Raw genomic sequence first — 13,871 nt, 5'->3', positions numbered from 1 at the left:
CCGGTATAAATTCGATTTGCTCTACGTGTCGATATACAGTGTTTCTTGAAACGAGTTAGGTGAAATATAATACGTTTTCGTTTAAAAAACATTTTTTACGTGCATATTTTTATGTACATTTCGGTATATATTTGAGTTGGTGTATGTTTCGACGTAAACTTTTTTAGGAAACAAGTCAGGTAATGTTTTGTAAAATTTGTTTCGAACCGAGTGAAGTCAAATTGTGGTTTCTTTTTTTTCCATTTTATCAAAAGCTATAATTCATCTCTTTTGATTATACGTGTAAGCTTTTCCATTATACCCGTTACATTTTCCATGTATGACTCGGCTCACATATAATACGTTATGATTGTACGGTATAAATGTGATTTACTTTATGTTTGATCAAATTGCAATGCTTATATAGGTTACATTAAGTTCAATAAGATACGTCGAAACACGTGTTTTCATATGGTTAACGCATCACATGACATTTGGACTAATCCATTCGATGTCTGCGATATACCGCGCCGTAACGCGGACGGATGTTATTGCTAGTTACCTATAAATAACGTTATTACCTTTTTAATAGACTTAAAATGTTACCTATAGATAACATTATTACTTTTTAATAGACGTCTTGCACACGTAATTTACGAGCATCACGTATCATTTTTTCCAGATAAAACATATCAAAACGCAACACGAGTCTTAAAAACCAAACATAAAAAAAGTCCTAGTAATTCAAGTAACAACATCCGTCTTAAAACTTACCTTGTCTTTTTTTATAAACATTTAACCCTACACGTTTCAACATTTTATAACTTTTTTACAAACTTATCTTTCAAAGTTTTTATATAAAAACCCAGACTGCTTGTGACTTGTAATAATAATAAATAATAATAATCTTAACCACTGACGGTGGATAGATAGCGAGCCAGAACCACCAACAACACCATGGGTATCTGGAACGACCTCAGATCGGTCGCCGCCCGGTTTATCAACCGGAACTCCTCCGATTCACGAAAACCGCCTGTCGAGTTGCCGGATCCGGTTCGCAGAGAGACGATAAGCCGTGTTCTAACCGGTTTTGGCAAGTTTGCTGTTGATTCTGCTGTTTATGATCCTCTCAAAGGTTAGGTTTTCGTCTATAAGGTTCTATCATTCTTAACGCTTCATGATACTGTATCGAATTGCTAGGGTTACGGAAGCTAGAGGTTGTGATTTTGTTTTGTTTTGTTTGTGTTTGATTAACTGATTGAGTTCTAGTTTTAGGTTTTACAGAAATTAGAGCTCCTGACTCTGTATGTTTCATTGATCAAATTTTAATCATAGGTTCTAAGGAAATTAGGATTATTCAACAATTGAATCTGTTTTTATGTGTTGTGTTTCTGAAAGTGAAATTAGGATTATTCGACAATTGAATTTCAGTTTTAGGTTTTACAGGAATTAGAGGTCCTGACTCCGTTTTTCTTCGTGTTTTGGAAAGTGAAATTAGGATTAGTCAACAATTTGATTTACTGATCTGATTTTAATTTTAGGTTGTACAGAAATTAGAGCTCCTGATCATGTGTTTCTTCTTGTATGTTCGTATTCAGTTGTTTTTAGGAAAGTGGAATTAGGATCAGTAAGCGAATATAATTCGTTGTTTGAATTTTAATCTTAGGTTTTACAGAAGTAAGAGGTCCTGACTCTGTTTTTCTTGTGTGTTCGTATCAATCTGTGTTTAGAAAAATGAAATTAGGATTAGTTAACAATTTGAATCATCGGTTGAGTTTTAAATTAGGTTTTACAGAAATTAAAACTATTGGCTTTGTTTTTCTTTTTGTGTGTTCGTATTCAATTGTGATTAGTAAAGTGAAAGTAGGATAAGTCAACCATTTGATGCACTGATCGAGTTTCGGTTTGTGTGTTCGTATTCAGTTGTGTTTAGGAAAGAAATTAGGATTAGTCAACTATTAGATTCACTGATCGAATTACAATATGAGGTTTTACAGAGTTCGTGACTCTGTTTTATATTTTATATGTTCGTATTCAGTTGTGTTTAGGAACGTGAAATTCGGATACTTAGACAACTTAGTCAACAATTCGTTCCCCGATGGACTTTTAATTTTAGGTTTCACAAAAATGAGAGCTCCTTACTCTGTTTTTCTTCTTATTTGTTCGTATTCAGTTGTGTTTAGGAAAGCGAAATTAGGATTAGTCAACAACTAGGTTCACCGATTGAATTACAATTTTAGGTTTTACAGTAGTTAGAACTCCTGTCTCTGTTTTTCTTCTTATGTGTTTGTATTCATTTGTGTTTTAAGAAAGTGAAATTAGGATCTGCCAACAATTCAATTCAAAGATCGAATTTCAGTTTTAGGTTTTACAGATGTTAGAGTTCGATTCAACTGAGTTTAGGGAAGTGAAATTAGTGTCAACAATTTGATTCGCTGATCGAATTTAATTTTAAGTTATACAGAAATTAGAGCCCCTGACCTTATTTTATATCTTGTGTGTTCGTATTCCATTGTGTTTAGGAAAGTGAAATTAAAGGATTATTCAAAAATCCGATTCACCTGTTGAATATTTGAATTTCAATTCTAGGTTTTGCAGAAATAATAGCTCTTGGCTTTGTTTTGTTTGTTGTGTGCTTGTATAAGATCGTGTTTAGGAAAGTGAATTTAGGATCTGTCAACAATTTGATTCAGCAATCAAATTTCACATTTAGGTTTTCTACAGGTTGTTTCGCGTATCACTTTCAGGTCTTTCATATGGTTCATATTTGGTTTTCAAATCATTGATCATTCTCATTTGGTTATGTGAAGGGTTGAAGGATCAATCTTCTCTAGAACCTGCAAATCTGCATGATATTCGTCGACATACATTAATGATGGAAGAGATGCAAGCTCGAATGGAGAAAATGCAGGAAGATTTGCATATTATAAGACTTGACGATGAAGATTCGATCTTATGTGCCAATGATTTGGATCCTTGTAAGGAGGATCCAGATGAATCCAATGAAAATTCCGCTGCTGCAAAAACTGATCCCAAAAAGATCTTCATTCGATCGCGCTTATGAAGTGAGCTTGATATGGGGTTGTAAAATACATATGATGTTACAGGTATAAGGTATTAGATTGTAAAATACTTGTGCCTTTCGCAGTTTTGTTGTTTTAAGTTGCATCTGGTGTGGAATAAACGCTAATACTTTCTATCTGTATGTTAATATGTGGTATCTCAATTTTCGTTTCACTAGACGCTATATTGGATAGACTTGTACCTAAATTAACATCACTGAGGGTTTCATGTGCGCAGTGGTCTAGAATTAGGGTTTAGGGGTACTCTACCTACCAACGATCGTTAACTACAAAAGAGCTACAACGTTAAATGTCACTGTTAATAGATGCTAAGATACAAGGGTAGGCGTTACAACCTATACCTAAGTTAGGTCATAGGTGACGGTAAATATCACTCATTTAAGGTTTGGGCGTTCATTTTTTAACTTTTAAGCCAAAGTCTCTCCGAACACAAGCACGGGTTACTGGCATTGTGATACATAGTTCCCCATAAAGGAAACCTTATCTGCATCTTTTTTTTTTTTTTTTTTAAATTATATCCATATGGTTTATGATAAGTTAATGGTTGGTCTGTTCTGTATGTGCTCCATTTTGATTTTAGATGTATTTAAATTGCTGATGAATAGAAGTGTAAATATCTGTCACGACAATGCGTGGATTTGGGCCAAGTATAAACAGTTGAGGACATTTTCGAATTGAACTTGCATACACATTTACCTAACTGATCGTGTTTGGGTCTACTAGCGGGATTGTGGATTGACCCGCATCAAGTTGTATCGTTTGAAGATAATTATTTTATATACTTTTTATTCTTTTGGATGGGCCAAAGCCCTTAAGTCTATGAATTCGCGGATCAATTCCACTGTAGCAGTTATGCGAGTCAACACGTGGGTCAGAACTCAGACCCAAACCAACTAGAGTTGTGTTATGCTGAAAAACGCAAACCACCCCCTTCGGGTTGGATCCAACCTGAAAATCAATGGGTCTCCACGAATCCATATTCTCTTTTTGTGTCGAAACAAAAGGGTTTACGACCATATCCATTGTGTCACTGCCAAAACCATTGTCGAGTGTCCCCTACGAAGAACTACAATCTTCTCGTGGCTACCTGAATTTTTAGTAATAATATTCGACAGAAAAACTGGAGGAAGAAAATCTGGGTTCTTGACAGTAATGGTCAAAAGAAAAAATGGGTATATACATTCCATCTAATTGCCTCTTTGCAAAAGCCATTTGGTGGCGGGTTTTAGGTGGATAAAAGTGCCGATGGGCCCAAACCTTAACTCGCTTGCTGCCATTTTTAACGGCTTTCACTCGTGCCCGGGGTTGCAACGCTGGAAGAAGATTGTTCACATTGTTGTGATGGTGTGGAGGATTTGGATAGAGCGGAATAAAAAGGTCTTCGGGGACTTTTTTATTCCGGTTCAGAAAACGGTTGATGCGATTAAGGAGATGCTTTCGTATGGATATGTCATAGAGCAAAAATCCCATCCCTTACATAGGACCACTGGATAGATTTTGACGTTTATGACTTATTGTAACCTTGTTAGCGTTTTGCTTTGTTTTCCGGTCTTTTTTTTTTCCAGTTTAGTTTCTTGCTGGGCTCTATATCAATATATAGAAGTTTTGCCATTCAAAAAAAAAAACAAAGAAGAAAAGATGACACAATCACGTTCGCATGTTGACAAGACATGTCATGCAACAAGTTGTGTGCCTTTCAATGTCGGTCAAGGGATGCATGCAAGTTTTACCATGATGCCGTTGCACGGGAAAACAAAACTTGTTCTAATATGATACCGGGCAACTACTTACCTAAAACTTAAGGTTAATTACTTGATGTTGTTAGGATTCATAATTATTAGATAATGTTTTATGTGTTTTCATCATTGGTTACGTTAAACACGTCACTAAAACTATAGTTTACCTACAATGAAAGGATGAAGCATGTATTCAATTTCAACCGGGTTTGACTCGGGTCAGATGGGTCGATTGATCCGGTCCACAACTTTTTAATGATAAGCTAAAGTCATATTCTTTCTTTATTTATTTTCATTTTGGAAATAGTTTGTATAAATTTTCATAAGTTATTTAATATCAGTTGATTTATTCATATTTCTCGTTAGATGACCGATTATAAATACCAAAAATATTCTACATTAGTAGGGCTGTTCAAATTGCTCGGCGCTCGACGCTCGTTCGGAAAATGCTCGGAATTTGCTCGTTCGATTCAGCTCGATTAAAAAAATGCTCGGTTCGGATCGGTTCGATTCGGTTTGTAAGCGAACCGAGCATGAGCAAAGGTCCGCTCGGTTCGGTTCGGCTCGGTTGGCTCGATTTATTTTTTAATATATATATATATATACACATATATTTGTGTTTGTGTGTGTATCACTTTTAATGAAATGACTAGAGACCAATATTAACAATGTTTGGTCCAAAATCCAAATAAAGCTCATTTAGGTAAATAGAATTGAAATCCAATACCAGTAGTCCATTATCCAATACTAAAATGTGAAGTGTCTATCAATACTCAAGTCTCAGCCCGCCATTTGATTCAGAAGTGCAAGACCCTAATCAAAACCCCCCATTGGCCATCGTTATTCGATTTCTCCATTGCCACTGGCCAAGACGCCAACTCGTCAGGGTTTTGCTTCAATCGATTCATTCAATTTCAAACTTCCGATAGAATAAGGGTATGTTTCAATCGGTCGACGATTTATCTTCTCGCTTAGTTAATCTCGATAGAACTAGTTGAGTGTTTTTGTATTCCTTATTATTTGTTAAATTTTTACTTGTGTTCTATTGGACGAAACATCAGGGACGAAAACTGCACTTTATTCTAATAACTAGCATTCCCATCGTCACTTTCCTTGTTTATTCTGCGACGCTCGATACTCGCTCGACGTTCGTTCGAAAAATGCTCAGATTGAAAGACGCTCGCTCGACTTTGGCTCGGTTGAAAAAACGCTCGGTTCGGTTCGGATCGGTATGTAAACGAACCGAGCACGAGCAAAGGTCTGATCGGTTCGGTTCGGCTCGTGAACAGCCCTATACATTAGTTACATTTTATGTGAAGGATATTTCTTTATTATATACCTTTGCGTAATTAGAGTAAATCAGTTAGGTTAATAATAAATATGATCCTTTCTATCATAATCATATCTTTATAATTATGAAATATTTGAAAAACGAAATATTATTCGATTATAAAAGTGTTGCATTAGTTTTTGCATATAAGGAGTAGCAAGTAGTTAATATCCTCAAACTCATACGCTTCAATTGCCCTTTCATGATAAAAATTGAGAGGAAGAAATATACTCCAGAAGAACACAGGTACATTATTATATTTAATTACTCATATAGTTATTAAATATGTAAAATCTTATTAAGTTTGTTTGGTATAGGATGAAAGGTGTTACTTACAGTCGTTGATTTTGCATGAATTATGTTTTGTCATCAGTTGTGGTCAAATATATGTATGCATGTGTACGCTTTGAGGAGAATTCATTGATTTCTTATTTCATCTTTATTATTGACTTTATGATAATTCTTAATTGGTAATTATATGTTAAACTTAATTTTTTTTTTTTGATATTTATTGACTTCATGTTAAACTTAATTAATTTGAACTTTCGATGAAAGGTGTTCCTTAGAAAAAATCTAAAACCTACATCCGTTGTTGAATAAGTGATTAAGATTTAAGCATGGGTTCTCTTTTGTATAGTAGTTGCACTTTTCAAAATTGACATTCCCATTTGCATCGTTTGACCTAAATCAATCACATTGATTCTTGATTGAGTTGTTATTTTATTGTATACATTGTAACACATTTGATATGTTCACAGGCGAAGATTTATTGCAAGAAAATTGGAGCAGCAATAGGTTGATAGGGTGAGAGGTCAAACATTCATGACTTCACTACTAGCGATTCTACCATGGTGGTGTAACTGGCACCAAAACCACAAACACCACCATCATTCATGGCCAAGGAGGATCGCCAATAGTACGTTTGTGATCAAGGAGGAGAAAGAAGAGGTTCGCCATCTTTTGTTGAAATTCACAATGCGTTTGTCGTGGCGGTGCTCCTTTTTCTCACGCTTGGTCACCTTGGTGTTTGCGTTTTTGGTGACAGTTTCATCAACATGGTGCATTGCTGGTGGTGACGTCATTAATGTTTGACCTCTTTTTCTCTTCATTTTTGTATGTGACTACATGCAATCACGACACCCAGCCACAAGCCGCAGTTTCATTTCTTCCTAAACATTGTGATGTCACATGTTCGATCTTTTCTTTCGATCAAACACGATTTAAATGTAAAAAGAAAACCAAAAGCTATTTAATACCGTCTTTCATCATGCCTAAAACTAATTTGTTGCTAACTAGTGGGAGAAGTGGGATTCTCTCACGCTTCGTGGGGGAAATTTGATTGCTATCGGTTTAGTTTGTTATATACTCGCTATCATAATCAAAAGAGAAAAAAATCAATATGCCCAAAAGGATACCGACACATGTTTTACATCGATCCAAATCATAGAAACGAATATTTGTGCTGGTATCGGTTCATCATGGTACTTGGACGCAGTATAGCAACCAAAGGATAAGGATATCGATACGTGTTTTTCATCGATAAAAAACTATAAAATGAATAACTGTTTTTTTTAAATTGATTTTTAACAAATTAAGTTAACTGTGTTTGTCATCGTCGCGCGCTGCGCGATTTACAATACGTTTTTTTCCTTGTTATTTAGTGGTTTGTATTATCTATAAAGCACCAAATTAATACTACATATCCAGCTAAAAATAGAAAGTGTAATACTTAACAATTCAATAAATGAACCTTGGTATTTTTGTGCTTTTAATAATACTTAATAGTACATGGCCTGTAAAACATTTTGCTAAATAATTGTAAGGGTGCTAGTGCAACGAACCATTAACTGATCTCCATAAACTGATATGATCAAAGCAACGAATGTGGTTTGCAATCTCATGTCATCAAACTCTGAAATTGATATTCAACACATGATGTTAAGTACTTCATTGAATGAAGAAACACACTTATAGATCCTTTAAAAACATTAGCGTTATCCATAGGGGTTTTTCATAAAATAGAAAATCAAAGTTGACATTTGATAGTCAACATGAAATTGGAAAAGAAAACTTACAGGCATCGCCGATCTTGTTCTAGATTCCGTTGACGAAACCATAGACCGTTTGGCCAGAAAACCGTGTGGGTCGGTTTGCTTCTTCGTTGCTGCGTGTTATATTAGTTGTGGCCAAATTCGAAAACCTTTTGATATTAGTTCTCGTCCAAAATTGTTTCGATATTACTCGGTCAAAAGCCCCAAGCATATATTGGCATGCCATCAACCCTGCTAGAAGTGCTTATTGGTTTCCATAATTGTTTTGATAGTAGGGTATCTTTATGATCAAACATAAATAAATTACAGGCCACAATAAAAACTATTGTACCTTTAATCTATTCTGCAATAATGCTCATCTTAAAAACAACTTTGTCGACTTGCTTGGTTGATACCCTCTTCGTAAAATCCCCTCGAGGCCTCGATCCAAATTTGAGAACCGTTTTTCCAACCATTTCTATATGATCTATGCACCATAGTTTCACACATCCCATGATATGGTTCATACCCCTTTCGCCATATATTTTGAAACAACATAGAAGCATCATCCAGTTGTTTAATACATAATTACATCGAGCGAAAAACAGTTTCTCACTACCGTAATCGTTTAGGCTCAGAATTGGGTATATCCATTGTGGCTGCAAGTTGTAATACTTGCACGCCTAAACAACGAAAACGCAAATTTTTACATCATCACAGCCTCTAAACACCGTGTCTAGCTTCGATGGCTTTGGATGCCAAACGGAAAACGTTTCCGTCTCTAGACGTGTAGCAACACATGTACCTTCACACAACAGCCATGTTAAGATACTGCCAACAGGTACACTAAGAAGAGATGAAATGTAAAAACCCCAAATGCCCCCAAGCAAATGCGAAATACCAAAAATGCCATTAAACACTATTCATTCACTTTCTCTATTATTAATACCAAAAAATGAACAGAAACTAAACATGACCGTATATCGTTTATGCTCAGTATCGGTTATCCATTGCGGCTGCAAGTAATAATGCTTGCGACGCCTAAACAATAAACACGCAAAATTTTATGCATCATCACAGCCTCTAAACACCGTGGCTTTTGATGGCTTTGGATTGAATTTATATCTTGTATTATTAACCAATGACAGAAAATTCTCATCATCGAGCCAAGTAACAGCCCAACATTCAGAAACTAATTTCTCACATATGAGTTATGCTTCATCATCATCGAGCCAAGCAACGGCCCTATCTCATCACCATCCATTTCAAGTAATCTATTTCTATAAGATGCGTGAACTTTTATCATCATCGAGCTCACCAACAGACTAAATCAGAAAGGTAAACATGCAACTAAAGATTCATGCAAAAAAATTACTTGAGCATCATCAAAACCCAGTGGAAAAAACCAAATAATGTCGAGTTTAAAATATTCATAAAACATAACATAAAAATCATAAACACAAACACGAATGTTGCATCTAATTCTTGATTTGCGAAAATCGTTACTCGTAACTATTAATAATCTGTATTAGCGAAGAGTAAAAAAATCATAAAACTGAAGAGGTATGGTCCCAATTCCCTGCCTACATGGCAGGGACCACACCACCTTTGAGCATACAAGGCGTCCACATCAGCAAAACAATCCAGAAGCTTCTAGAAACTTCTGGAAGACTTACAGCTGGCGCCAAAGATGCTCTATCCGACATAAAGGACAACACGTGTCACCACTCGCAGAACGCCACATAGGCCTGCGACAAATCAGGGAGCAGAGCCGACAATACCAGTACGAGGTCTCCAGCGTGGGAAAATGTAAGAACGCCACGTGTACCACTACACCTGCCGTGACAGAGCAGACCAAGAGGATATTCTCCTTGGTCGGACAGCTGGCACGCGCCCACAGCTGGCACAGCTGCTCCTTCCTTCTTCACCCTCCGGCTATAAATAGGACCCTTCATCATTCAGGTTCAGGATCTTTTACTCTCCATACTCACTCTATACACACACTGTTTATTTCTCTCAGAACAGTACTTATTCTCACGCCGGAGCCTGGTTAAGAGGGAAACCCCCTTTCTCCCCCTCTTAACGAGACTAACGGTGTTTACTGTTTTACAGATCCCGAGTCATTGATACGAGTAAGGAAAGAGGTTGAACCCCACAGACGAAATAACCCCATCGATAAACCTTGTGTTAATCGGTGTTTCATCATTGGCGCCATCCGCTTTTTGCAAAACCAATCTCATCTCTTTTCCCTATTGAAAAACACTCATCAAAAATGGCTGAACAAACTCCCTCACACCCAGTCGACGGAGAAGTTTCTTCATTTGAACTCGTTTCGGACACATCACACGTCCAAAGGGGTCAAAGGAACGAAACCATCCAAGAGGGACAACTGAACAATGATTTTCCTCCTATCTTTGGGAGTGTATCCAGGGTTGTTAGCCAAACCACAGCTGGACCCACTTTCCAAACTCCACCAGCAAGGATCATCAGTCAAACCACAAACGGAGCCGCATTCCAAACTCTGACCGGGGTGTTACAACAAACACCACCATCAGTGCTGACACCAAGCCATGGAGCTGGCCCCTCAGCTCCATCGGAACAAGCACAACTCAATTACTCTGCACTTTTAGGGCTACCCGAAGGAAAAACTCTAGCTTCCTGGTATGCCGAACAGATGGCGTCCATAAACCTAGTTTATACGCAACTCAGCGCACAGCAAGCTCTACTCCAGGCACAAGCTAACCAGTCAACATTTGTAACTCCACAACCAAGGTCTCTGAGTACACATACAACTCAGCAGACTAACGCGTGGAACCTACGTCCGGAGAGAGGACCAGTCCAAAATGTGAGAAGACCAAGCGCGCACGACACGCGCGATACCTATGGCGAAACAGAAAGCAACTTTGTGCAAAATCCCAACGTGCAAAGAAAACCGGTCCAGGCTCGTTTAGGCGCGCGCAATATGAACACAGAATGGGATGAAGAAGAAGACGACCCAACATACAAAGGGGAAACCACAGTGTTTAGCAGACTTCATCCAGAGCATGAAGTATACAAGCCCGCAAAGCGCGCAGGGTACAACCCAAAGGCAGAGCATGATTATACCTTAAGCTATCGTCCAGACGACATGGCTGAAGATTTGAAATTCATCAGGGAGATTGCCACAGCTGCTATAGACAAAACCAAGCTGCCGCACAACGTTGGCAAATACAATGGACTGACAGATCCAGATGATCACCTCCAGGTCTTCAAAGGCGCAGGAGCAACAGGTGGGTGGAACCTACCAACTTGGTGCCACCTGTTCGCACAAACGTTCGTGGGCGCAGCGCGCGTCTGGTTCGACAGCTTACCAGCAGGAAAAATTAAATCATGGGTCGACTTCAGAGAGAAGTTCCTGGCACACTTCTCTCAACAGCGGAGGCACGCCAGAGACCCAGCAGATTGTCTAAACATATGGCGCCGAGACCACGAAAGCGTGGAAGATTTTATCACAAGATATAACAAAGAATGTTTGGAGATTGGAGATGTGGGAGAAAAAATGATGCGCGCGCACTTCATGAGGGCAGTCAAGTGTGATGACCTGATCAAGCGCGTGAAAGGTAGAGACGGAGGACCCAAAGATTGGGAAACTTTCATTGAGGCCGCCAAGACAATAGCACAGACAGACAAACAGTTGACCGGTGATGACCACCGTCAACGCGCACATAACTCTAATGACCGACATGGCAGAAAAAGCAGAGGCCAGTCATGGAGGTCTTCCAGTCATAGAGAAAGAAGCCCATCGAGAGAAGATGCGCGACACACAATCCATCAGATAGCACACAGAAAGGAAGTAAAGAAAGAAAACAGAGATAAGCAGTGGACGCCATTAACAAAGACCCCTTCGGAGGTCTTGGCCACTGAAAACCACCAATTCAAACCACCCTTACAGATGCGCAACAAAAGGGGTCAAGATCCCAATCTCTATTGTGAATTCCATAAGGATACGGGTCACCTCACCGACGACTGTTTTAGCTTGAAGCAAGAAATCGAAAGAGCTCTAAGAGATGGAAAGCTCACTCACCTGGTCAAAGGCGGAAAGCGCGACTACCGCCAAATCCAAAGAAGAGACGAAGGGCCAGATAACAAAAAACTCAGGAAGTTGGAAACCCACATGGTGCAAGGAGGTCCACGAAGACCAAAGAAAAAAGCACGCACAAGATGATTCGTGGCGCAAGAAGCAAGTCATCTTCCCAGTTGTTAGAGGAGGCCCAAGGGAAAAACGACCAATAGTTATTCCAGGAGTGATTGGTCATTATCAGACAGACTACATTTTCATCGATCCAGGGGGCACCGCGGATATCATATACGAACAATGCTTCAATCAATTTGACCAGGAGGACAAAGCGCGCCTGGAACCAGTAGACTACCCATTAACTGGTTTCTGCAACGAAGCCGTTTTTCCCCTGGGACAGATATCATTCCCGGTGTTACTTTCGGACGGACGAAACTCAAGAACAGAAGAAGTCACGTTCATGGTGCTGCCTGCACACTCAAGACATGACATCATCCTAGGAAGAGAATCCCAAGGAGACTTCAGTATGATTTGCTCTGCACCACATTCAGCCGTTGGATTCCCAACGGAAACAGGCATCGCACTGATATACGCAAGCAAGGAAGTCTTAGCAACAAATGAAATGAGGCCTACAAAAGTAAGTAAACCAGCGCCACGCGCAGAGGCAGAAAAATGGGTGTTGAACAGCGCTCACCCAGAACAAACAGTTACCCTAGGGCCAGCGATGTCCGAACTAACGCGCGCAGCGCTCAAGAAATTGTTACACGAGAATATGGACGTGTTCGCCTGGACACCATCTGACATGGTTGGTGTTCCACGGCACATTGCGGAACACCGTCTAAACGTCTCAGAGGACGCAAAGCCAGTGGTACACGCCAAGCGCCACCTAGGCGATATAAAGCATGACGCCATGAAAGAGCAAGTACTAGAACTACTGAATGCAGGCATCATCAGAGAAGTCAGATACCAAACATGGGTAGCAAGCCCAGTGATGGTAAAGAAACCAAACGGCAGCTGGAGAATGTGCGTCGACTACAAAGACCTAAATAAGGCATGCCCATGAGACTGCTACGCCTTACCAGACATAGACGAAAAAATCGACTCTCTGGCAACATTCAGGTGGAAATGCTTCCTTGATTGCTATAAGGGGTATCACCAGGTTCAAATGGCCGTCCAAGACGAAGATAAAACGGCGTTCCGCACGCCGACGGGGCTGTATTGTTACACCAAGATGCCTTTCGGCTTGAAGAATGCGGGCGCGACTTACCAGAGATTGATGAACGAGACGTTCAGCGATGCCATTGGCAAGTACATAGAGGTGTATATGGACGATCTGGTAATTATGAGCAAAGAAGAAGGCACGATGCTGGCTAACAACCAAAAGACTTTCAACACGCTACGCAGCGTAAGTATCAAGCTGAACCCAGCAAAGTGCTCATTCGGAATGGAAGAGGGAAAGTTCTTAGGCTTCATTGTCACAAAAGATGGTTTTAAGGTGAATCCGGAAAAAGTCCAAGCCATAGAAAGGATGCCTTCACCATCAAACATCAAAGACATGCAAAAGTTAGCAGGACGACTAGCTGCGCTCAATCGTTTCCTAGCTAATCATGCCGCAAAATCTTTTCCGTTCATCAAAACCTAGCGCAATTGTATGAAGAA

General features: G+C 39.2%; 3 protein-coding genes across 3 annotated transcripts; all 3 read left to right on the top strand.

Annotated features, from left to right (window-relative positions):
- The first annotated feature begins 853 nt into the window (after window positions 1-853).
- On the top strand, window positions 854-3,219 carry LOC110873680. The gene is made up of 2 exons (XM_022122672.2): window positions 854-1,114; window positions 2,790-3,219. The coding sequence occupies exons 1-2, from the start codon at window positions 937-939 to the stop codon at window positions 3,041-3,043; spliced, it is 432 nt and encodes a 143-aa protein (XP_021978364.1). The 5' UTR covers window positions 854-936; the 3' UTR covers window positions 3,044-3,219.
- A 7,613-nt stretch (window positions 3,220-10,832) lies between these two features.
- On the top strand, window positions 10,833-12,362 carry LOC110870533. The gene has a single exon (XM_022119713.1). The coding sequence runs from the start codon at window positions 10,833-10,835 to the stop codon at window positions 12,360-12,362; it is 1,530 nt and encodes a 509-aa protein (XP_021975405.1).
- A 310-nt stretch (window positions 12,363-12,672) lies between these two features.
- LOC110870532 lies at window positions 12,673-13,275 on the top strand. Its single transcript, XM_022119712.1, has one exon. It carries the CDS (start codon window positions 12,673-12,675, stop codon window positions 13,273-13,275), a length of 603 nt encoding a protein of 200 aa, XP_021975404.1.
- The last annotated feature ends 596 nt before the right edge of the window (window positions 13,276-13,871 follow it).

Source organism: Helianthus annuus, chromosome 8, assembly GCF_002127325.2.
Source record: "Helianthus annuus cultivar XRQ/B chromosome 8, HanXRQr2.0-SUNRISE, whole genome shotgun sequence".
Classification (NCBI taxonomy): domain Eukaryota; kingdom Viridiplantae; phylum Streptophyta; class Magnoliopsida; order Asterales; family Asteraceae; genus Helianthus; species Helianthus annuus.
The sequence above is the reverse complement of the archived record's forward strand: the minus strand, read 5'-3'. Positions and strand labels throughout refer to the sequence as shown.

What these genes read in the sequence shown, in the direction of transcription:
- LOC110873680 (XM_022122672.2), top strand. Translation starts at nt 937, where the DNA reads ATGGGTATCTGGAACGACCTCAGATCGGTCGCCGCCCGGTTTATCAAC. An exon ending in TGTTTATGATCCTCTCAAAG is followed by an intron (nt 1,115 to 2,789) that starts GTTAGGTTTTCG and finishes GGTTATGTGAAG; the next exon opens with GGTTGAAGGATCAATCTTCT.
- LOC110870532 (XM_022119712.1), top strand. Translation starts at nt 12,673, where the DNA reads ATGGTGCTGCCTGCACACTCAAGACATGACATCATCCTAGGAAGAGAA.
- LOC110870533 (XM_022119713.1), top strand. Translation starts at nt 10,833, where the DNA reads ATGGCGTCCATAAACCTAGTTTATACGCAACTCAGCGCACAGCAAGCT.